At 35.2% G+C, this 27116-nt stretch overlaps 1 protein-coding gene across 4 annotated transcripts in view; it reads right to left on the bottom strand.

The window, feature by feature from the left end:
* Positions 1–27116, bottom strand: part of AKAP6 (A-kinase anchoring protein 6) — a 265979-nt gene that overhangs the window by 123077 nt on the left and 115786 nt on the right. For 3 of the 4 annotated variants that reach the window (XM_033061958.2, XM_033061956.2, XM_033061957.2), the window contains exons 6-7: positions 18074–18170; positions 16649–16815 (exon numbers count right to left, since the gene is read on the bottom strand). In XM_033061958.2, the coding sequence (XP_032917849.1) occupies positions 16649–16815; positions 18074–18170 (264 nt within the window). The remainder of the gene's footprint in view (positions 1–16648; positions 16816–18073; positions 18171–27116) is intronic. The other variant, XM_033061959.2, reaches the window with a different exon arrangement.

Raw genomic sequence — 27116 nt, forward strand, 5'->3', positions numbered from 1 at the left:
CAGTCTGTACATGTAGTAGCTCATGTTTCAGGTTCCTGGGAGCCTCTGCCAAACCCTGACTCTGGTTCTTGTAGTGTCTGGAAGAACAATAATAGTACTGTCCCTACGTACTTTCAGCATGAGATTCTCTGTACATCAAGCACTGAACTTACTACGGAGCTATAAATTCAACTCAGAATGAAATCAGTGCTGCTGCCACCATGCAGCAGGTTTATAAGGCAGATCATTTTAGGCATCAGAGGACTGCTTTAATTTAGCAAGTGTTTTGAGATTGCATGCAACAATATTTATGAAAAGAACTTCTTTTTGATTCAGAAAATATACTGCCTAGATTTGCTATGAGTCAAGATGGGATTTTTTCCTGAATCAGTCACCCAGCCCTAATTCTAATAGAATACCTCTGAACAGTTTTATACTAATAACTGCTCTGTAGAGACTCCTGAAATTATAATATATTAAAGACCCATCAGCCTATGAGAAGAACATGTAATTTTATGTTCATTACTTCTTGGTTCCTGACTATAGAATTTGGATGGTTGCACCTCAATTAAAAGTTGAATCAAAGTTAATATAATTTAAATAAAAACTTCAATAAAAAGTTAAAGTTCTGTTCTTAATAACATTAATACCCTTTAATGACCGCTACGGTCATTACCACTAGATAACTGACCTTCTTGCACCTTTCTTCACATAGAAACCTTTCTCCCAACACAGGCAATTATTTAGCAGTAATGAGTGCTCTGTAAGAGATTATTGTTTAACCAAGTACCTTGACACACTGCTTTTACCCCGTTATCTCTATTCTTCAACAAATGGTACAATTTTCTCTATTGTAGGTTTTTCAGTTCTGAGTATAGAAGGCTGTGGTCTTACTCTTTCCAATGCAGAAGTTCACCATATAATTGGTAAAACTTCAGATATAATTAAAGCCTTGAAAATTAGGATGCTATGAAATAATATTTGTGAGCTGCAACTGTGGCCCTGTAAAATAGAGCAGTTCTGAAGGCAGGTTTGAGATATCGAGGGATAATGAGGAATAAAAACAGGAAATATTGTTGGGGATGAAAAGACACAGTTCTTTAAAAGCATGTGGAAAAAGGAGGAAAAAGAATTAATTATAAAGAGAGAAAAATATTTGGAAGCATAAAGGAAGCCAAAAGAAAAAGTGAACAGAAGAACAAATAAAGAGCAAGGAAAACAGGCATGACAAATTAAATTTGGGGGGACAGAATGAAATTTCAAAAAGAAAGAAATCTTTTTGGCAGAGTCCTGGAAGCATTAAATGTTAAGGATGCTACTGTAGAAGTGTGAATTGCTGTTTCAATGAGTGCAACAAAAGCATGGAAGAGGAAACTGCTGATTTCTAACTCCAGTTTACCTAACAACTCACAATGAACTCTGGGGTAGCCTTCTTTCCCCTTCTCTGCCTTGGTTCCTCTCTCTGCGAAAATTACCTTTTTCCAAAAGGCATTATGATGTTTACATATGCTGTGCTTAAAAAATACTAGGCATTCAGAGTTATTAATGCCAGTAAGCATGTCCTCTTCCTCAGTTTTTAATATAATATTCATGAAACACCTTCCAATTTAAATTCTCAGGCAGAAGTATCTCAGGCATTTTGCACAAATTCATTTAGAAATATCTTATTTCTTTTTCCTAAAACAAACCTTACCTAAACAATTGAAGAGAGTGAGTATCTTCTAATCAGTTTATTTTGAATATTCTGACCAGTCCTGTACCTCTTCACATGAACAGTGTTATAGTCAGATGGTGGAATAAACCCTGAAGAATATAGTAGAAATACCAGTGTGCTATACTGAGAGATAAGACTAAAAATGTCAGTTGTTTAAGGACTACATGGCACAATCATACATTAATTCCTCCATTTTGGCCCAAAACACAAGGAAAAAAAGTAATTCCACATAATGCTTTAATCCAGTATGCTGAAAAGAATAGCCTAAGTGAAGCCTTTGCTCATTTAAAAGCAGTAAATATCTTGTGTCCTGGGTGAATTCCCATCTGCTCTCTTTCCTTAGAAAAAAGGCCTCTAACACTGAAAGGTGAGGGGAACCATTTTCCTACTGCCAACACTGCTGCTATTTAGAAGAAAACAGAGGAGAAATTTCTTCAAATATTTTTTTCAAATTAATACTCCATTTCCCAAACCCTCAGCTTTTCTCACAGTATAACTGTTACATTGATTGAGGTTCCTCTATATTTTCTGAATAAGGGGACAACAGAGAACAACAGGGAGAGGGCTTCCAAAGCAAACTGCCTATGACTTGCCTTCTATCTCAATAGACTTAAACTAGGTTCTTTTATTATTGAGAATACCACAGGAAAGTATAATATTCTATTCAGTTCTGGAAAATACTACAGGTAGGACTGCAGTGTATAGAGCCTTGTCAGCTAGACAGCGTACTACAATGGAAGAAAATAGAGCAAGAACGATTTTTTTATTTGTATAAAATATATTGTTCTTCCAGGCTGTAGTGAAATAGTTTCTATTTAATTGCAGAGAAATCCTAAGAAGGTTACAGCAGTGAAACATTAAAATTCTAAGGGCAACTAATAACATTAAAACTTTATAGCCCCAGATAGAATAATTTAGACAAAAACAACATGAACATATGTTTTGTGTAATAATAACAAACATTTATAGCTGTCAAGAGAGAAAAACACAGGTTTATGCACACCTTAATGGTGTGCATGGGTGAGCATGAGTATATTTAAAACATAATATATTACAAAATTGACAGCAGGCATGACTCTTCTGGGTACTATGTTAAATCAATGAATAAATTACCAAAAGTGTGTTGTGGCTGTTTGGATGTGTAATTGAGCTTAACGTATGTAGTGTTATTTCAAAAGAAACTGTTCAAGGAGTTTCTAGACCAATCCACTATGCATCTTTACTAAGCTGTTTACAAATAACAATAAATGAAACTGTCTCACAGTAGGAAGGAAGTTTAGTTATATGCATTACATAAATGGGAGAAAAGTTAATTTTAATATATTTTTCAGGAATTAAAACCAAACTTATTATAATATTGCTAGGATTCACTGAATTGGAAATCAACATTTTTCATGTTTAATTTTAGACTTATTTTAATTAGCTGATACTTTACAAACAAAAGCCTTTGTAGTAATACAGGTCAGGAATAAGTCTTCTGAGATAAATATGTATGCTTCATACAGTAACTGTACTGAACAGCAAGAATCAATGCCCAAATAAATAAACCAGCAAAAAGATGAACTTAATCCTATTCTGTTTATTTCCTTAACACGTTTCCTGTCCAATGTCTAAAACCATTTTATTATGCTAGAAAAATATGAACTTTTAAACTTTATTTTTCTTGACTAATTACTATCAAAAAACCTCAAATTTGCAAACTAGTCCATTAATTGCCATATTTAGGAAAAAAAATGAGCACATACAGCTGTTCCTTGTTTCAGGGTTGTTTCATCCTACTATACACAGAATTTTTAAAAGACAAATTTACCCTATTTTTTGTATTTATCTTTATATTTTGCAGTTCTAGTATTACTTGGTTATGCAATGCTCTAACTGCTTGCACCTCAAATCTAAGATAGGGAGGGCAGCCTGCACAAAGTACATAATACAAGCACTCAATAACCTTGTAGTCTCCAGGAAAATTTGCCAAATCAACAGCAAGGACAGAAAAGACAAGCTGACCTCACCCTCATCACCTTCTTCTTGTCCCCTTCCTCCAAACGGAAATTATGATCCTTGAATGGAAGCAATCATAAATGCACCATTTGAAGTTCTGTTGTGTATCATAGCTTTAAGTGAAAGTATTTCAGAACACATGATGCTGAGCTCTTAATCAGATCTGAACTTTTTCCTTTGCAATTTTCTTTCTCTTTTCTCAACATTTTTCTTCATTTTGTAAGGGATGATGTAGACAGCCAGTATCAACCATACTTGTGATTTTCTTAGGGCTCATAAACTCAAGGATTAAGGCATTCTGTGCTAAATGCCTGTCTCCTTTCTATAACATGACTGCAAAGAGGAAAAACAGGATGAAGAAATGAAGTGTACATGGCCAGATGAGCTATTCTTTTGCTCTGGCGTGATGATGGTTCATAAAGCATGCTATGGGGCAATTATAAAAGAATATGGCATACCACCTGTCTTCTGGTCAGAAAACCCATTTTGCATTTAAAGCCATCTTAAGTTAACTGTAATTAACATTTACAGCTGCCCATGAGATACGGCACAGTACACTACTACCACACATATTTTTGTTGCGGTTACATCCAGGTGTTTAAGGAACAAGTTTAAATTTCTAAATGTGATGCAATCCCCATTGTATCTCCCACTTTAGTTACACTACTTTGGGTAAGTATAATTATCAATAAATGAGCATCTTAAAGCATCTGAGATACTTTAAGAAAAGCTTAATTAAAAATCCAGGCAAACAAATAAAACACATCCACAACAAAAAACCAAAAAACAAAAACAAAAACCACCAAAAAAACCACCAAAAAAGGAGCAAAAGAAGTTATTTCATAAAAGTTACTAGACCTGACATACAAATGAACATCTGCTTTTATCATAAGCATCTTGCAGGCTTGTAATGTTAGTCTATATTTCATCAAATGCTCTACTGAATTTATTTTTTTGTCTCACAACATATATAGACATAAAGAAGTCAGGTAACACAACAGTCAGCACCATATTCTGTTACCTTCTAATAGATTGGCTTAAAAAACTAGCAAAATCTGTAACATCAATTCACATTTAAAGTTTAAGTGTAGTCAAGTATACTATGCCACAAGACATTTAAGAATAAGTCAGTTTGAAAATGCAGGATGTCCAAGTAGATTTTTCCTTCAAACATTGTTTCACCTGATTTCTCTTTGTGACCACCCTAGTGAAGAATAGATGCTTAAAGTACACAGCTGAGAAGATACTACAAGTTAAATCATTGCTAGAAGATGTTCTGAAAGACTGAAATAAGAAGTGAATTGGAAAAAACAAAGGGAAACGCTACCAAATCATGCTGTGTATAGAAGCAATTGAAATAATTTTAAAAGAATAAAAGCATGAAGAAGATAAAATTTACCTTTATCTCACAGTATCTTTGTTCACATCAATGTTTCTTTTGTTCTCTATTACACATTTAATCACTCTTGGACATCAACCGTAACAGAAAAAACTCAAATACCTAACTGATAATTAAGTACAGTAATATTTATAAGAAGATAGTTTATTCTGTAGATAGGAGCATTAAATTAATGCAAAAAGACAATGAAAGTAAAATTTCTTTTTAAAGATCAGAGGAGTGCCATGCCAGTCACTCTTTAATGGAATAAAGCAGTAATTTTTGTTTTCAGACCAGTAATATAAGTTTAATAAAATGACAAAGTTAGAATGCTATTAACAGAAGCAACAATCTTTAGAGATGACATCTGACAACAGCATCCCTATTGAGCTGTCCTATTTAAAGTACAAGATTTCTATGAGACTACATCAAAAGGGAAAAACTAGATTTTCAAACATTGTTTTTTTTCAAAAGCAAAACATGGTGGAACAGTCTGGCACAAAAAGAATAGAAAAAAGCATCTCAGTAGAGAAGGCAATCTTAGCTTACTCCTCTAAATCCTGCATTACCAGAGGTACTTAGGATGAGACATGTGAGATGACATTGCATTGCTATTACCAGAGTTAGAAAAAAATAGACTAGTGGAGATAGAAGATTACAACCTTTAAGTCCAACACCTAGATCATATGCCTCATCATCTTACCAAGCCAAAATATTTATCATTGTGATACACAGGTAGAAGACACATTCAAGTTTTACCATTCAATCTGACCAGCACCGTTTGTCAGAAGTCAGAGCACCAGACTTTCCTTCCCTTGCATTGCCAGCAGGGGCTGACACAGCATTGAACTCAGAGAGCCTCCCTGCACACTCCTGTACTATATACCACTTGTGATCCTGCTGTAATCCTGAACTGTTCTGAGGAGGGAGAGGTGGCATGGAGGGTGCAGGAATAAGATACGAGAAAGGAAACTGAACTGAAAAGATCTGAATTTCAACTAATTTGCTTCATTAGTTAAACTCAACTACAAACTTGTTTTACCAAGGCATTTTACGTCAGCTAGGATCCCTTCTTTACATTTGCTTATCTATTACAGTAATTTCACGATTATAAGCCGCACTGAGTATAAGCCGCACTTCCGGGTGTCAGTAACTTTTCATTCTTTGTCCATACATAAGCCGCACCTGATTATAAGCCCCAGGTTACAATACAGAGTGTGATAAAAGGTATCTACTCTATCACCATCTGTTGAGGGTGGGGGCAGTGATCCTTATCTCCATGGGAGATATTCTGTTAATGGGCCATCCATTGAAACCAGGCGGGGCATTGCTCTTTATCTTTTCACAACCAATCCTTCCTCCAGCCAGTCATTTCCTGCTAATGGCCATTGAGTCCCACTGTGGGACTGATAAAATTACTTCATCCCATTGGAAGTTGCTCCAGTCAGGGGCAAGAGCCAAACATTTATTACCAAGATATAAACAGAGGTTTTGGGACACTAAGGGAGCCCCTTTCTCCACTGGACTCCAGAGGAAAACCGGATTTCTCCAAATCACCACTGGACCTTTAGAGGGAAACTGCACCTTGTACAGGAGCACTGCTTCAACTGAATCACATCTGTCACTGCAGGAGGATGCAGCCACCATGGAATGGGACTGCTACCAACACCCTGCCTGATGGGGTGTCAGGTTGTATTCTGACTTTGTCAGGGTTTGGAGTTTGTTTCTTTGTAGTACTATATTTCTATTTTAATTTCCCTAGAAAAGAACAGTTATTCCTAACTCCCATATTTTTGCCTGAAAGTCCCTTGATTTCAAAATTATAATACAGTAATTTCACGAATACAAGCTGCAGCAATTTGACAAAAATTTTGGTGGAACCCTGGAAGTGCGGCTAATAGTCGGGGGCGGCTAATACGTGAATAATTTTCTGACATTTACAACCCCAGACATGCCAGCCAGGGCACCGAGCCAAGCACCTGCCAGTAAAAGCCGGTATTTCGCGATTGTTACAAATTGTTACCTCCCTGCAGGCGGCACAGGGGGCGGGGAGAGAGGTAGGAGAGCTCTCTTCTTCCCTCCTCTGCCGCAGCCCAGGGGAGAGACGGGGGGACCCTGTGCCGCCATTGCCACGGCTCGGGGAGGAGGGGGGGGGTTCTGCCCCCGCCCTCCGCCGCCATGGAGGGAGCAGGGGGTGCTCCGTGCCCGGCCGGCGCCGCGGTGGGAGCGGGGCCGGGGAGAGCGAACCCAGAGGCGGCGGTCAGCCCCGAGCGGCACCACCAAGCTGGGCCACCTGACCCCATCAGCAGCTCCTAGCAGGCCAAGCCTGCACAGCCTTAGTTGAGCCAGTAAACCCCGCCCTGCTGTGGTTCTGTTAGTATTTGGCAACTTTGTTGCACGCGGGTCCTCGCTGCGAATGACAGAGTGGCTTGTATTCAGGTGCGGCTTATTTATGGACAAAGAACTAAATATTTGCCAACACCCAGAGATGAGGCTTATACTCAGTGTGGCTTGTATTCGTGAATTTACTGTAATTTGGAGGGAGGGGGTTTACATTCTCCATTTCAAAGAGAAGTTCCTGCCTTTCTCAGCAGACACCTGTCCTCCAAACTAAAACAGCAACTTTTTGTTCTTTGTCCGTATATAAGCCGCACCTGATTATAAGCCGCACTTTGGGTTCGGACCAAAATTTTAGTCAAAATGGTGTGGCTTATAATCGTGAAATTACTGTAATCTATTGTAGTGTGTTCCATCAACTTCTGAACTCAAACTCTTTTAAATAAGCTATCTTTCTGCTGTGGTCTAAAACCTTGAATGAGCCTTACAGAGAAGTAGAAAAGTAATAACTCTGGACAGGGTACCCTAGAAATTTCTGCTTAGACTGGGCGATGTTGACTTTTCAGTAAAATATATCTGCATATTTGTGTGCGCATGTTACTAAAAATTATTAAATTTGGATTTTTCTAGAAATCTGAGAAGCACGTGAAGCAACAGGCTGAGGCTTTCACCTGAAAGTTTCCACCAATATTCACTTCTGAAAATATGTTATATTCAAAATAAAAGGAAAATAAATGCAACAATATGATTATGTAGAGAGAGTAGAAAGGACAGATATTGGCAAAATAGGAAATCAAGGTCTATGAGTGCTTAACACTTCTTTTATATCACTTAAGTTAGATGTGTTCATATGAATATATACTCAATGCCCATGTGTTTTCATATTTTCAAATGCAAGCCAAACCCAAATGGGTTTTTGCCTAAATAAAACTTGTCAGAGTTGGTCCACTTACACAGGGGAAGTAACAACAGCCTAACATACTTTCAGAATTCCAGGTAATAATGTTCAAATTCAAATAGCATTATGATAAAATTAGCCCCTTGGGCGTATGCTGGTTTAAATATCTGTTCTCATCAAGTTCTCAGTCTGCACTTGTTCTCAGAGGAGAGATTTAGATTTAAAATATCTTTCAAACTGAACTTGATCTATGTTTTAATGGAAAGTAGCCCTTCTCATTCCCGAAGTAAAAAGTCATAATTTCTTTGCTAACTATGTAAGCATAACTGCTACTACTAACAGAGATGGATGTTAAAAAGGCAATAGTAGCCAAAAGTAATCAATATAAAATATTTTAAATCATCAAGATGTAAAAATTGTAAAAGTTTATTATAACTACCACAGATACCTCAAACTACTTTTCATGTCTTCAAATCAAATATGACTTTTGATATTTTTGAAGTAAATTTTATAATATGTTGCTTTTAAAAGCGCCCACGTTTCATAACAGGTTTGAATACTATGCTTAATAGTAGATACAATTTAGATGCAAAAAAATTATCATTTTTAAAGTGTGGCTCTCTCATTTTTAAACTTAGTAGAGAGTTAAATAAACCATGGATAAGGTTACTGTCAGATTCAATGAAAAAAACATTAGGATCTCCACTACTTTTTAGAAATTTGGGCTTGTTAAAATTTATTAATATTATTTTAGATGCTATGAAAACAATCCTGTTATGTAGAATTTGTAGGAGATTGATGTATAAATAAGAAAACAATCTAAGCTAAAATGGGACCGAGATTTGCTTGCCAAGACTTTAGGGACATCATTAGTTGAAAAACTAGAAAAATATTTGGTTAACTTGTGATATAGAGAAGTTTTACCAGGGCTCATCTAACCTGAAAGATGAGGTTTAGGATGGAGCTATTATTCATTTGTCTTGTCTTATTGCAGTTCAAAGAGTGACTGCTTAGATTTATTCCTTTTTCTGTGAAGGGAGGTCCTGAATTAAACACAAAATCATTCCTACCGCCCACTAAAAAGCATACAATTAAGAACTAAAAAGCATACAATCAAGAATTCAAGACAAACAATTTCCAATAAACAACAGTGAATCTACTGTTTGGAACCTGACAACACGTCTAGCAGCTTTTTTGGGGGTTTTTTTGTGCACCTTTAATGGTTTTGATTCAATCACTCTGGGAAAAAATATGACTATTTCAACAAAAGGAACATTTTCAAAATAGAGTTCTTGTAGATATGTAACTCTTAAAATCTTCTCTCAACTAAAAATTACCTCCAAAAGAAGTGGTCTAGTGTTACATTTACAAGCCCATTTGTACAATCCTGCACCTAAGTCAGGTGTTATCATGCAACAAAAATTCAGTTATTATTGCAATATTTTACCCTCAAAACATTGAGTCAGATTCACCCCAGTGGCCTCAGTAATACAGACTGTGAATTTCCAGCCACAAACCCGTGTCCATTTTCCCTCTGAAGCACCCAATCACCACCAAAATCCACAATGGGCTCACAGCGGCAAACAAGGCTACCTATGACTTAATTTGATTCACAGCCTTTCCTAGAAGATCTCAGCTGTGTAAATCCTTATGAACAGCCATATGAAATGCAATATTTTCCATCTGGAAAAGGAACAATAGTTCTGACCCCTGTTTCTCTCAGGGTGTGTTGAAGTGTAAGCCAGAGTAAGCCCTTGTAAAAGAGCTGAGAAAGATTCAGTTTGCTTATGCCTGTGTTTGCTAAAATGGGCATGGTCTAATAACACAAAAAATTATATTTTATCATCCTGGAAACATAAAATCACCCAAAATTTACCAGTTTAGTTAAAGTATTTTAACAAAGCAAGAACTCATTCAGTTACATAATTCCTTTACTCAAGGACAGATATTAAATACAAGACAAGAATCTTGGCAGTTTTATGAACATTATTCTGTATGAAACTTCAACTTAAGATTATATACATTTAGAAGTTTAAAGGAAACATTCTGTGCATGAGAGATTACGTGATTACTTTGGCTTTGCCTGGGTTTTTGAAAGCTTCTGCCTTAGCTGAAGGAAATTTTGCTTCAAAATATAAGTCACAAATTCTTGTCAATGCACTAGTTTTGCCAACAAAAACCTCTGTACCAGAAAAGAGTACTAAAACTGTTTTCTTTCTATCTGTACTAAAATTACCATACAAAATATTTCAGATAATTCTCAGAATCAGATACAGTACCACAGTCAACAAAACTTTTCTGCTCTGTTGCCAGTCACATCTTTTATGTGCTTCAGTAGATCCCTTTCTTCTTGTTTTTTTGACAGACTCACTATAAGTCAGTCCCATTCAATAGTCCATGTTCAGACTCTCCTTTTAGCAATGCTAATTTCTGCTTCTAAACTTATTTTAAACCATCTTTCTCTTTCCTTTTATTCCTTCACTCTAAAACAACAGGCAGAATTATGGCGTCATCTCTCGTTTCCTTACTGAAGATACTTTTGGTTACAATTAGGTCTGTGCACAGAAAAATTATATCTGTAACATTAAAATTACACAACTTATAAAGCAAGGTATTAAAAACTAGAAAACAGAGGAACCTAAAGTGTCTAACTGTGCCAAAAGACACAAAATTTCCTTCCTCTTGCTTTCTTTTTGTGTTCTTTTCATTGTTACATCAACATAGCTTGTTTAAATTAGCTAGGAAATTCTTAATGTTTTCAATCCCATATTTGGATAACAATTAATATCAAAGGAACTCAGTCATGTTTCATATACTCCAGTAAAAGCACTAAAAAGACAGGCTTACTGCTTGCAAAACCAAAATTATGTCTATTAATTTACAGAAGGATTTTGTTGATATCACTATCCTTTTTATCTCATTGGCCAACTCATACATGGTCCAAATCTCCACCGTAGAAGCTGACATATCAAGACTACTGTAATGTCATATACTGAAATACATAAAGCCAAAATAATAACCACAATTAATTTTTTCTAGTATGGAAGAATTAACAGCATCATTTGTACTTAAGACTGAGATGACAGTATCTTTAGTCTAGACTTCCAAAGTTTCCAAAAATTCAGAATTGAAACATCACATGAATGCTTTTAAACTGTTCAGCTACTAGGCATAATAATAGTATTTATGTACAGATAGTATTTTAAATATTCAACAATATAATAATGTTGCCTCAATGGAAACATATCAGAGCCTTCTGTTCTAATTACAGGAAAGCACTTCCCTATTACCATCTTTGAAGCACTGAATGGTGAACTGTGCTGTAATACTTTTCAGCACAGAAATACGTTGCAGGATATTATAAAGTGTTGCTTTCATTAGTGAAAGGTAACAACTATTTAACTGTGCCCAAGACTATCCAATTGTTCTGAACAGAAGACACTAACACATGCAGCTGAAACTGCAAAGAATTGAGGTGGCAGATGGTAATTACTGATACTGGAAGTAAGCCTGGGTAAAGGTGGTTAGAATTTCAGTTTAATGTCTCATCTATGAGGTGCTGCACTCATGAGATAAAACTCTCTCATATTTAGATGGGAATGTGGCTCATTATGGACACATTAGAGGAAAAAATTACTTCTTCTAAAGCACAAACACCAACTTTTCTTGTACACTACTTTTCCACAAAAAAAAGACTTGATTAAGCCATACGACAACAACAGACCAGAATGGCATGTGTATCACCAGATTACAAGCCCTTTCCATATGTCTGTACATCAGAAATGAAAGTCTTATTTCCATTTCATTATTTTTTCAAATTGTTACTGAATAAGTAATGGCTATTTATTTGACAGTTTATTCCACAGTATTATGAACACAGGAACCAGGATTTAATCCACAAGTCTGATCTGAGTTTTTGCATATGGAAAAATAGAGCAAGAGAGACTGTCAAATAAACAAATTTAGTTTGAGATGTAAAGTTTTAAAAGTCTGCTGCAATTTAAGTAACTCCAGCAAGATAAGTAAAATGATCCTTCTAGCACATGTTATTCCTGCCCTTCCACTAGAAGCAAGTGAAGGAGAAGAGAAGGAAGGCCAGTTACATATGCCATTTGACAACTTCAAAGCACTACCCACTACAATAATATATGCAATACTTCAATTGCATATACTGGACACCAGAAACACAGTTTTCAAAGTGGTTATGTAAGCAAAAAAAATACTAGATTCTGAAATCATGGTCTCTCTTGATAATATTTAAATCTGTCTCAGCAATAAATTTTCCCTTTTTTAAAACAATGAAAGAAAAAAATACTGATATATTGCTTTTAATATTACAGCCTATGCACCATACTCATGAAATACAGAGTGGATAAAAGCCACTGAGGAAAAGAAAATTATCTATTCACACTAGTCACAAAGATGCCAAAACACTTCATTTGTATATTCCTTTTACATCAAAGTATTAATCTAAATGTGGTAGTCATAGCTGCCTGATTAGATGGCCAGAACAAGTTACAAGTATTAGGTCAAAAAGAAAAGACTTCTAGCATTCTCTAAACTTTGCCCTGCCTCGCCTATTTCCCAAACTCATCTTCGTATGAAAAGACTGAGCAGGATATAATTGTTCTGAGCTGTGGTGTTCTGTTCCACCCACTAGGTCTGAGACCAGCATCACTATAAAGCTGTCTGTGAAGCAGCATTTCCAGAATCCCAAACAGTGATTGATACTAAACAGCTTCACCAAGTTTTCAATTTTTAAATGAGAATTACTTTTCTGTGTGCTGAAGATTGTTTGTTTAGAACGATTGCAAAAGCTGTAAAATTATATGCAACTGAGTGGGAAATGATCCCGGAAGTGTGTGATGTTTAATTACATATCAAGAGGAAATTACACTGGTTTTCTTTTTCCCTTTATACAAAGGTTTGTTTAACCACTTCATATTCCATTCCTGAACCACCTACTATTTCTGTGACTTACAGTTTACGTTGTTAAATGTGTTTTTTTACCTCTTCCTCCAATGCTCTTCAAATCCTGACTGCTTCTATCATTAACCCACTGACAAGTCCATTTTAAAGTTAACAAATTCTTCTCAAGTCTGTTTTTTACCTAGAACAACTAAGTCAGATTTCAATGGTCTATGTATTAAGTCCAGTGTCTTAACCAGCTACATGCTTAGCTTTCTAAAGCTGTAATGGGAAATAAGAAATGTTTTTCAGTAATAAAACAATAATTCTGGAAAGAAACAAGTCCAGAAGTACAAACTGTATATATATTTTTATATATTCTGCAAATATATATATTTTTGCTGAGCATACCATTATTCTTTTGACCTACCAGCCTTTAAGTTCTGATGGTGTATTCTGAATTGGTACCAAAACAACCCATGAAACTTAATTCAAATATTTGTTTGCAGAACAAAAATACCCAAATCTCAAAAATTATAGTAATGTACAAATGTATGCTGGGAGTGGAATTTGCAACTGACACTAAGAATAATATTCCATACAATGTGAAGGAGAATGTGTAGAATGGAAAAATGCTATTAAGATTTGAATGCTTTTAAAGGAAATCAGTTACCAGACTAATTTGCAGGTTCTTCAGAAAGCATTGAAATTTTCCACCAAACTATGACTTAAATATATCAGGGTAATATTCAGATATTTACACTCACAGCCATTAGATACAAAAGTAAATCATATGGTTTTCAATACCACTCTTTCCTGTTTATTTAAAGGAATACTGTTCCAGTAATCCATTTGTGAGGGAGAAGTGACCCGATTTAAGAGATCGCTTACAAAACAAGTTGTCTCAGACATCTTCAGAAGGTGAAAAAATGAAAAATGCACGCATATATGAAACTATTCCTCCTGTTTTCCAGATATATTAGAATATTACTTACAATTTCCATCAAAAGTAAACACATACCATAGCTAAATGTCTGAAGATTCAGAAGAAGAGATAGGTGTATTGTATGTATCATGTACCACTCATACTGCTAGATCAGTATATGTTGGAATATGCCATTTTTAAAGGCACTTCTCAATGGAGTAAGAAAGCAAAACTTTATATCCTTTAAACTGAATACAGTCATCAATTCTTCATTTATAAAAATGACAATAATAGTTGAGTAAATACTTAGAGAAAATGTTTTCCTAAGATTTTACAGAGGATGCAATATATTAGAAGAGCTTAGATATCAGGAATATTTTAAATCAATCCTAAATCTTCTATGGCAATCACTATAAGCCACTATGAAACTTACATAAAATAAAATCAAAAATATCCTAAGCAAAATCTGAATTCTTGGCTACAAATGTTGACGATATATTTCTAGAGTTCAGAACAACCCTTTCCCCCTCCCACTCTTCACTTCTCTCATTAAAGATGCCACGGTGCTATGAAAACATGTTTTAAAAAGTCCTAAGGGAAAAGTTTCCTAGGGTCTTTGAAATTTCTCCTTTTCCTATTTCTTTACAGATTTCTAACACCAACACTATTCCTGTAGTTTCACAAAAAAGGCAAAAATAAAAATACCCTCTAGGTATAATCTTTCAATTTTCTATTACACTTCTCAGGTTCTTTTTGTTTTTTGAAACAAATGCAAACTGAAATGTGCAGCTATATTATTAGTTGTATTTTAGTTTTAGTTAATCTTTTAGCGTGAAGAAGTAGATGGTATTTGACTGCTCTGCTGCACGTACATACAAGAATCAAGGAAAATATCTTTAGTTTGATTTTTTTTTGTCTTCTTTGTTTAAATTTACCTGTAGGCACAAACAAAAACAAACAAAAACCCCCCAAAACCAAACCAAACAACCATTGCTCCAGTTTCCTATCTCTATGATAAAAAGTACAGGATTAGGAGTTCTCACCTACCTATATGAGAAATTTACTGCAATATAAACCCCACCTCCATTTCTCCCTTTGCAAGCAAATAGTTGAATATAATCATTCCAAGATAGAGATTCCACAATTTTCGTCACAAAATCCAGCTAGATTTTAGAATACTTGTTACAGGATAATTTTGATTAGGTAGGTAAACACTTGGTCATAGATGAGTCAAAATATTCAGAGATACAGGATCATATTACTGGTAGGCAAAAACTTAGCTTTGAGCTATTCTATTTAGTTTAACAGAGCCCATTGTGAAATCAAGTGTTGTTCCACCACCTACTTCCTAAAGGAGGAGCTATATGGCCCATGAGCACTTTCCATCCTGCAACTGATGAGGGATATCAGTTAAAATTGTCTCCGCATATATATGTTTTCCTGTATTTTTGTTTCATTGACTCTTCCTCCATCTCTAAGACCATTCTTGATACGCAGAATTATGGTAAGAAATCACCAAAACTTTTCATGTAATCACAGCCAAGAGTTGCCCTACAAACTACTCTCTTGGAAGCACTGAATACCAGTGCTAAGAATTGTCTTGCATCAGAACCAGAAAATCCACTCAGCACAACCATCTCTGTTGTTTCCAGAAACAGAGACCATTATTTTTTCTAAACATTTCAGCAAATGTGTGCCAAGATATTGAGTTATTGGATTGTTCTCCTCCATATTCTCTGCTTAAGAAACAACTGCTTATGATTGACGGTGATGAAAGGTCATGGGGCCCTAAACCAGAAGTTTCTACTGTGCATAATATCCTTACACTGCTTGCACCAATTTGAATAAACATGGTCTGCATTTAAAATGCTCTTACAAATACTAAGTTTGGCAACTGGTAACTACTGTAGCCCTCTTTAATAATTAATAGCAACAAAATTATGACAGGTGTCAATAACTTACTCTTAAAGTACTTGTATTCAACACAAGCACTATTATGGACGACTTACACTTGGAGTGGAAAGATTTGTGGAAAGGCATATGACCTTCTTCCTTCTACAATGGCCATCCCCTAATTAAGCAATGCATCTGATAGTCATTAACAGGAATGAGATAATGAATCACTTTCTCTCTTCTTTGTTAATTTGCTGTAACCAAGCGGCTAATGGATGTCAGAGCTGAGTGATTGCACTGATTATAGTGATTTATAGTTGCAACAAAACAATTTAAAAGCATTCTGATTATTCATGTTAAAGATGCTTTATGTTTTGTTTACTAAATGTTTTATGTTCCCCCTCCTGCCCCTCTACACACAATAAGACAGGTCTTGCTGCAAAACTTGAAAGTTCTAAGATTTTTTTATTGTTTCAGAGTAAGGCATTTCATTTTGTTTATAAAAAAAGTTTACCCAGTAGAAATGAAAAGCCTTAGGGTGGAAAGAAAACTTCAGTGGTGCCTAGTTCAAAAGAAGACGGAAATAAGAGGAAATAAGACAAACTTCAAGCCACTTACCTTAGGGCTCCCAGTCCCTTCCTCATTCTCTGCAGACACATCAGTAGCCAGTATCTCTGCTTTGATGATATCCAGAGCCCTAAGAATCCAGCTGTGTTGCCGTTTGATTTGCCTCTGTAGTTCCTTCCATTGACTTGCAATCATCTGCAGCATGTCCTTCAGTCCTTCTCCAAAATGAAGGGGGAAAAATAAAAGCTGTAAACTCAACATCATCTTTAAATATCATTCTTTATTCAAATAATTAGCAGGATATTTAAAATAATAAACACAAAAAGAGTTTTAATGTGTTTCCTCATTAATAAATCCAAGCTTTACTATTGTTCACCCTGCAAAACAATGCTATAGAGACAAACACTTCTTTTAGCCATCATGTTAAATTTTGATTCAGTTTCAGGTGACAATTTCAAGAGAAAAATTCCACATAAACTGTCATTTCTCTGCAGTAGGGAACACTGGTAATCTCTCTCTCTAATATACAATCTTTGTCTTGAAGCATTTTTTAATCCTCCAAAGACATTTTCCTTACCTCAATTCCTTTAAATACTTCCTGTAATTTACACATTCCTGTTTCCTACATCTATGATGACATGCACTACTCTCCTTAGCTATGGCTTTTCTGTCTTTTTGGAAGTATACATAGAAGTCAGTAATTTCCTATTGCTTTCATGTTACACAGATATGTCTGATGCAGCGAAATAACAGAGGCACACATATAACATGATGAGAAAACAGTATAACAAAGAATAACTTCAACCTGGATGAAAAACATGTTAAGTAGGCCAAAATTAAGATGGCATTCCATAGCAGTATATGCTGATTAAAACCCTATTAGCAGACAAGTCACGCAAACATCTAAAAATATAAGAGGTGGTAGGGATAAAGAGAAATCAGTATATCTCTCTGCCTTCTCTCAATTTAAGACCTCTGAAGAAAAAGACAAGCCCAGCCAAAGGAAAGAGGCATTTTTAATTTTAATCTAGTCCTCATAAATATATTTAAATCAATGTAAGAATTCATTTAAGTGGTAAAATAAAGCTTTACCATTGCAATTACTCATGCAGAGTATGTAAATACATATATATATATTTGAAATCCTAGTTCATTATCTTAATGTTATTTCCATAGCACCTACATCAAAGAATATGTCAGTGTGAAGTTTTCAGTGATGTGATTTCAATTGAAACTCAGTCAAACAGCAAGACCAAAATAAAATGAACAGACTATTTGCAGGCAGTATTTCATTTTATAAGTATCACTGCATTGTATGCAGTATATGAAACATTTATAAATCTTGAAGGTCAATCTGATAATGTAAATATTAATAATACATAAGGAAGCGAATATATGCAGTAATTTACAGCAATGCTTCTTCATTCTTTAATAGTCTGGAGACATAAAGACTTGCAATATTTCAGAAGGATTTACCTGATTTGTGAGATACAATAAGCTCAAGAAGTTGGCGTCCTTCCTCTACCACTGCTTCTTTTAAAGCACAGTGGCTATCTACATTCAACTTAAAACTCTGCAAAAATAAAAGAAAAGGAAAAAAAAAAAAAGAGAGAGAGAAGGAAAAAAACCTCAGCATCAAACATTGGAGAGGCTGTTAACATAAAACACACATACAAAATTACTTGCTGGTTTTTATCAAGAACCACATCCCAATTCACCCAATAGCCAAACTAATTTGTGACACTAAAAGCTATTGATATTTTGTATCTGGGCTCAAAATGTTTCCATTAGATCAGCAAAGTGCATCTGTGTTGAAACAGCTGACAAATCTAGACATTCATTAGGTTTTATGAAAAGTCACAACCCGTAGGCTGTATGTGGAGCAACAGTGTTCTAGAAAATACACTAAATTTATGCCACCACATATGAGCTCTGTTTTTTTTCAGAGTTCTTTGAAATGTTGGTGATAGCACTATTTATGAAACCATAAAAAAAATTACAGCATTGAATATATTGGCCTTATGTGCACTTATACAAATCTATTAATATTGTGCTCTGAGTTAACTCTCATTTTCAAAGAACAAATCAGTCTGCCTTAGATCTCTGCATTCCTAATTTGAAAAGCAACTATTTTTCATCCTTTTTTATCCTAATATTTTCAGTAGTTGGCAAAGGATCTCTGCTCTCACAGTCAATGAAATATTTTTTTCTTTTTTTATTATTACTCTATTTTTACAAATTGCATTAAGATCTAGTAATAAAGGAACTGGAAACATGAGCTACTATATGTTATGCCATTTAATACACCAGTGATAACTCTGATAAATTTTTTAATCATTTTCCAGACCTTCTCACTATACTTGCCTGTAAGAAAGAGAAATGGAATACAATAGAGAAAAGGATACTTGATATATTTAATCATAAATTGTGTGCAGACCTAAATGCATGCAGGCAACATATTTTCTCTTTGAAATGTCTATGGAATAAATGGAAACAATATTTGACCACTTGGAAAAAAGAGCTTTTCCTTCTCTTGGGAATAAGTTAACTGGCAGACATGAAAGGAGACCTTGCAAGTGCACATTCATAGCTTCTGGTTTTTATAAAACTCTATACTTCTTCAAATGGTAGTGACCATGCTAGAAATAAAGTGATAGGTACCACAGAATATTCAAAAGCCCTCAATTCTAAAGGAACCAACAATTTTCTTTCTTTCCTAACCCTTGCAGTCAGGTTGATTGGCATAGCGAAAAAAAAATATTGCTAGAAGAGTAATAAAATAAGGTACTTCTACTGCTCAGAGTCTTCACAGTCTTTCAGGCAGCAATGTACGTGACAGTGATAGAATTTTTTTGAGCAATAATAAACAAATAAAGAGCAATAAACAGAAATTTTGCTACCTTTAGCATTTTGGCTAGCCCAATACTCCTTGTAGGGACATCTGAATACACTATTTTGTACCAGCTCTTGAACAACTGGGCTAGTCAAGAGAAGTTAAAAAGGAAAAAAGATGCCTAGTTTATGTCTGTCTCTTTCTTAAATCTAGAGTTTTATGAACCCAAATCTAGAAGTTCTTTTTCTTTCGTAAGAGCATGTCTGAAAAAGCACTGACAATATTTAATTTACTGTTTACTTAAAACAGGTTTCTACTGAATAGTTTGTAATCACGCACTTCACAGGAAATGCACTGTGCGTGTGCCTCACACAGCAAAAGAGAACCTAAAGGACCTGAGAGTAGGTTGTGTAATTTCATATAATTGAAGTTGAGTATAGATGCAGCTGGATGTGGCAGTGTCTCAAGATGATGTGGATGTGTTTGATAGGAAAATTGGAAAAGATGAGGTATTCTCTTTCATTAGGAAAAAAAAAGAGACTTGCTGTCCTAGAAAAGATTCATTTAACATAACGCACCAGATACTACAATACAGCTTGATTTTCAGGTGCACCTATTAACCAGTAATAATAATGCTAAACTGAAGAAGCAAAATAAGATGCATAAAGATAGGGCCAAAGTTTTGGTTTCTGACTAGCAATATTCTCCCTGAGCAAAATTCTTATTTTATGGATAAATTATGAGCAGCACAAATGCCATGAACATGCATGAAATTTAGCAGAAATAAACCCTTACCATCAGAGAGGCAGCATGTCATGGTTTAACCCTAGCCAAAATCTAAGCAACACACACAGCCACTTACTCCCCACTCAGTGGGATGGGGAAAAGAATCAGAAGGGTAAAAGCAAGAAAGTTTGTGGGCTAAGATAAAGATAGTTTATAGGAAAAGCAAATTCTGTGTGCACACACAAAGCAAAATGAGAAATTCATTCACCACTTCCCATGGGAAGGGAGGTGTTCAGCCATCCCCAGGAAAGGAGGGCTTCATCACACATAATGGTGACTTGGAAAGACAAATGCTGTAACTCCAAATATCCTTCCCTTCCTCCTTCTTCCCCCAAATTTAGGCACTGAGCGCGATGTCATATGGAATGGAATACCCCTTTGGTCACTCAAGGGGTCACAGCTGTATCCAACTTCTTGTGCACCCCCAGCCTACTTGCTGGTGTAGTGGTACAAGAAGCAGAAAAAGCCTTGGCTCTGTACAAGCACTGCTCAGCAGTAACTGAAACATCCCTGTATTATCAACACAAATCTATAACATAGCCCCATACTACCTACTATGAAGAAAATTAACTTTATCCCAGCCAAAATCAGCACACATTAGAAGGAGAGAACCATTCATATAAGTATAAATAAACAGAAACAAATGTTGTTGATGTAGTGTAGTATGAGTTTTGAATTCAGAATTATATATGTATATATCATTTCTAGTAATTTCCTAAAGAAAAAGAAGTGGACAAGCAACAGTGGAAGGAATAGCCCTCAATCAATGCTCAACATTTCTCACACCTGAGAGGCTGAAAATTTGATACATGAAAAAGACAAGAATTGAAGATGTAACAAGTATTACATGTATATACAATGGAGAAATGTAAATTTGTACAGCTAAAGATAAAATCAGACCAAATATTTGGAATGAAGGAAGACCTTCAAACACAGAAGTCCTCTCCCATCCTGGATATTTCCTGTTCCCTACTGTTTACTTATGGCATTTGGAAAATTGTAACTCTAACAGCGTGTGACCCAGGTACTCTGCTCCCCTCCTCCTCTGATCTTTCCTGATAATGAATGGAGCCTTTGCATGTGAAGAGAGGAAAGAAGAGGAGGGAAGTCAATTAATCAAAGCCATTTTTCCAGGCACATTTGCAGCTATAGAGCAGTCTAAATATCACACATGAGCACATATACATTATGGAAAATGCATGTGCATTGGCCTGACAGCAGCTTTTTAAACAACACATTAATGTCATCCCTAGAACTAAAGCATATAAAATGTACTTTACAAGTTGCAACAAGCAAAAGTTCCTTACAAAGTTCTCTTCACTGTTTGTTATCACCAGGTACCTATATATAACTATCATAACTGCTCTTATTTACCAAGAAAGGAAAAGTGAGGCAGGAAATCATGCAGTTTTGGAAAAGCCACAGAACTATAATAAACAGAGTTATAACTCCAACTGTGTAAATACAAGGTGCCAGGAGTGGTATCTTCTGCTGATGGCATGGGGCAAAGGAGCCCAGTCCTCACAAAATGAAGGTGTCCCCTGACTTTCAGGAAACTTATTGATCCAAAAGATTACAATAGTGCAGAATATCCATTGGTTAAAAAAGTAGCACCTCCTGATCTATGCTGGACTCTAAACACACTAAAAATAAAAGAGTGCTTTCCCAGAATGCAATAATGTCTCCCTCATATCTTACTTTTCTATACAAGTGTGTATAAGAAAAAACTGTGGGAAAAAACCCATATTTTTTAAATTCCCCACAGGATTTATTTTGTGGTTATAGCTACTTAAATTTAAGAAGCTTCTATTGTGTAGGTATTCTACACTGTGTACACACATTGAACTCTGATATGCAACATTTCACCCTCCGTTCTTAGAAAATCTGTAAAATTTGGTAAAACCTCTGGGTCTTGATCTATTCCCATCCACGGTAAGGACAAACGACTAGATTTTTTTTTTCCAGAGGCACAGAGACTTACTATAAGCATGATTTTTTTCAAGTCATAATGTCTCACTTGATTGTTTCTAGTGCACAGTCTCTGAAACACAAATCAGCAACTAGGTGTCGTGTGAAACCTACAATGTATACATAAATATAGGTTAGTTTGGATGACACGGTGGTTTACACCTATTATCAGATTAAGACAATGTATTAAACAAAATATCCTAATTTTCTCAGTTCAGCATACTATCAGAATGTGTGGTGCACTGGGATACCCCTGAAAGAGAATTTTCTTGAGGTTCATTTTTTATATTTATAAATACCTTTAAGAATAATATTATCGTTTCTAGAGTACTTATTTTTTAGAGCAATTGTACAGACAATTAAAAATTTTCCGTCATGGATTCTGTAGTTTCAGAATTTGAAAAAGGAAGATTAATTTAAGCTTTCCTAATAGTTTTTTTGAGAAATCTACCTTATTGAAATATTGACTTCTATATTTAGGTATAGTTGCAAGTATATTTTGGCTAAGAATGTAGCACTTTTAATTATAAAACCCACTGGTGGCAGATATAATACAATTGTGAAATTCAGAGTAATGAGAATTGTTGCTGGTAGCAAAAATATGGGATAGCCACTTAATGTGTCTTAAAAAATGTGAAACAATTCCTGAAAAACTATTTTTATATGCTTAATATACAGTTAGTTTTGCAACTCTATTGGTCCGAGCACAGTTACCTTCCAATAATTTGCTATGACAAAATATCAGGATATCGAGCTCTGAACTCAATTTTTGGTCATGGAATGACAACTATCTATTTTCTTCTTCTCTTTTTTTCTTGAGCATTTTTGATGTCACAGAAAGTCTCTGTTTAGACAGTGCCTATTATTTAAGTTAAGAATTTGAGTTAATAACATAATAAGCCATGTAATACCTAGTGGTATTTTCAGACACCTGAATGCTACCTACCAATGCCATTCAGTAAATATTACTATGTAAGATGTCCTTATATTAACATGGAAACCATTACACATTCAGCTTCTAGCAAATTCTAGCACTTTTTAAAATTAAGCTTCCTTAGTATTAAATAAGCACCACTAGGATATGTTTTCCTGGGAATGAAATATTACATGTGAAATGGTTTGAGTCAATGTCTCCTTTGTTCATGCTTTCCATAAAATCAAGGTGTCTATAAAGAATTTTTTATTTTCTTCTTTTCTTTTAAGCTGTATTTTCATCTGACACTCCACCCTCTAAACAGAACACAAGCACTATGGAAATGCTTTATGCAGCTCCATAGCCAAGGCCAAGTCTCACAATAGTAAGGATTCTACCTTTGCTTTTTTAAGAAGAGCATGATGAATCCTCCTCTGAAGCAACAGTACCCACTACGTTTTGGGGGGTTTTTTTATCTTTCTGAAACTAAGAACATGTCCTCTATATAGCAATGATGACCAAGTGGTCAATTACAACCGAATGCTAAGCACACCTCTAACTCCTAGCACATCATGACCATAATTTGCCTTAGATGAACCACACATTTTCTTCTATAACCAGTGGAAACAGATATTTTTTAAGAGTGAATAGTTAATGGAAAGCAGATTTGGTCTTCTACCCTCTGCAACGATGAGAAGATGCTAAAAGACAACAATTTTTTCAGTTTCTCTGGAGCCAATTCCTTCCACTGGCCTCTGCAGGCAGATAAAAATGGGAAAAAAAACGATATCATTTTTTATGTTGGTTCACAATACCAGATTATAATCTAAAATGTCTTTGAAATTGACATAAAACTGGAAACCTCACTACTGAAATCCCACAATCGTTATGTCATGGAGGCATTGTGCTACTGTAGATGGAGATCAGATGTAAAGTGGTTTGACTACTCAGATAATTTCTCTCTGTAAGTTTATAATTAATCTAAACAGAATATTAACTGAACATTCTGGGATCAAAATGCTCAGTAATGATCTAACTATAGCAACCCTGAGAATGATTTTACCTTCTGATGATTCATATGCTTTCTCCATCTTTCACTCGATCTGAATGTACTTTTTGTCTGGGAGGAATCTACCTCATTTATGAAGAGACTAACTGTTGGGAGTTTAGTGAAGAGTAAGAAAAATTGAAGAGTGGAAATGGTGCAACAAATAAATCTGACAAAAAAGTCTGACTAAATGTTGATTGAAATACAGGTCCTGTCTTGTTTTGTCTGTGCCACATTTCATGAATCTGATCACCAAGCAGAAAGAAGACTTTGTACAGTAACAGAGGGTATAGTAGATGTGACTAATGGAGTTAAATTAAGAAGCAGAAAACTTAAGACACATGTGAAATTTGCCATGAAAGTCAGATTTTTAGATTGTATAATAACCTCCTAAGGGAAAATGTAAAGCCTGGATCCCTTGAGATCATTAAATCTAGACTTGATAAAAATGTGGGAATAAGGGCTGCAAATGCACTGACAGAGCAGTAACCCAGCTCTGTCACAGAATCACAGAATTTGTGTTGGGCAGGCAAAACTAAATACAAAGAGGCAGGCTCTACTCCAGCAGTCCCATAGTAGTTCAAATTTCTGTAAAATTACTTCACCCCTTTCCTCTCTGTCACAGCTTCTGCCATCCTAGTATTAAACAATCAGTGGTTTTTTTTTTCCTTTGTTACATCTTAAATGTGAATAACTTGATCTTCCACACATTAAATGCTTTAGATCAGTTTCTGTTTCTCACTCCCCCTTGTGTTTGTCATCTTTTAGATAACTTAGCCAAGTTTTGAATGCATAATTTTAGATGTGGAGAAAAAGAATAGTTAGCCGTACTCTCCAGGATGCCTATTTTGCAGATTCAGAAGACATAGAGGCTATTTTTGCAGATACTTTTTATTTCAAACTCACATAAATTCTTCTGCTGCCAGCTCTAATTTATTTTCTGTTTCACTACGTAAATTTCTCTTTGATTGTGTCTGTCCAAACATTTTTCATTGTCAAAAAAAAGTTCACATGAGGTTTCTTAAATTGAATCTCCATTTGTCTATTATCAAGACACAACGAGGGAAGAACACAGGCAGGAAATGGCATGGATAAAATTGCTATACAGTGAAACAATTGCTAAGTTGCCATAATCGTGGTGAATTGCACACGCATCCCACTGTATACAATTGCCCTTAATCATTTCTTGCCTTTGTGAGATACTCAGAAAATAATCTGCAGAAACCACAGTTTTCTGACTTCTTGTTCTGTCTTATCTCACACATTTCTAGGTACATCTCTTCCACCCTGAGACACTCCATGCCCAAAAACCATTTAATCAAAATATGTCCAACTTGTATTGTCCTGCCAGATGCAAAAAAAAAAAAAACAGCCAACCAAGAGATAACAGCTTTTCAAACCAAAGATTAAATCACGGGGCATAGCAGCCTTGGTAAATATGGGGGTACCAAGGGGAAAAAAACTTATACATGTATATTATTTAAATCTTGTTTACTTACTATCAGACAAAAATTAACTCTCTGGTATCAAATAACACTACATAGTTTTAAAACAGTTCTTGAAAGATTTTAGTTTCAGGGGAATATGAAGGAGATGTAATTTGTTTTATATATGTATAGACAAAAGGTTTCATGCAATTTAAAGGTGAACTAAAATTCCTTCTTAGTAAAATATAGCTAGTAAATTCCAGATAATTAACCTAATTCATTTGTAGAATTAAGGAAGGGAATAAAGTAAGTATCATAGGAGAAGCAAATAAAAATATTTACGAATCAAAACCTCCATGCATTTCCTGGATTTTCTCTATTTCTCCTGAATGCTTTGGCACTGCAAACACCAAAACATAGAAAGCAATTGTGTTACTTTGAGTACCTAAAATGTGAATGATATTATGCCTGTGAGTAACATAGCACAAAACCATGGGAGTGGTCAATAGCTCCTGGCACGTAAGTAAAAGCAAATTTAAATGTTGTTGAAAGTATGCTTGTTTGTTCTTTGAGATGCTGGTATTATCTTTTTTTATGATTTACAATCTCCAAATTTTATAAGAATAAATTTCATTTCATTTCCAAAAACAAATTACCGACTTCATCTATAAGGATAATACCAGCATAACAATACTAAAATTTCAGGCAATAGCATGCATTTTAATAGACAAAATAATTTAAAATAACAGAGTTCCTACCTAAGCATGATACAATTTACTTATAAAATAAACATTAATTTTTAAAGGTGATTCAAAAGTTGCGACAATGCTAAATTTGTGTAAAGTGCATGACCAGGTTGTCCTATATAAAGCTACAAAGCTTTTAAGCCACAATTATGTGAAATACTTTTCACTGAAATTTTCGTGTTAGGAAATTATTAGGTTAGTGCCTAGCATTTTATAATAGTGATTTGATTTCATTATATTATTTTAGTCACTGAATCCTCTGTATGAAAATAATGTCTTCTGCAAGCCATACACACCACAGACCCACTGGAATCCCATTCACCACTCAGATTTACAGTATCTCCATTGTGGAATACCTCAGAGCCTAAAAGTTGTACAGTTTTGGGTAGTGAGAATTGAGAGGCAGTGAACATTTGCAACACTGCCAAATCAAGTTAGCTTGCCTTTTTCAGCTTTACCAACAAGTGGAAATGAACTTAAAATTTCCCCAAGTCTGAATTCTAACTTTTTAAATCTCAAACATAATGCATTAAAAAAATCAAAACAATATTTGTTCTAGAGGCACAGAACAAACACTCATATACGATACTTTCACACACATAGGATACAAGACTTCAAAATCCTCACAAATGAGAGCGTTTTCCTCAGTAGAAAAAGCAAAAGTATTTTAGGATGACATCCTAATATGCTCTGCCTCTGGTTTAATGCCTCCTCTGTCCAGAGATGACAGTGGCTCTCAGAACTAGAAAAGCTGGGACAATTCTCCATGAAGCTTATTAACAACCAACAGGTTACAGG

Source organism: Catharus ustulatus, chromosome 6 (genome assembly GCF_009819885.2).
Source record: "Catharus ustulatus isolate bCatUst1 chromosome 6, bCatUst1.pri.v2, whole genome shotgun sequence".
Lineage (NCBI taxonomy): Eukaryota > Metazoa > Chordata > Aves > Passeriformes > Turdidae > Catharus > Catharus ustulatus.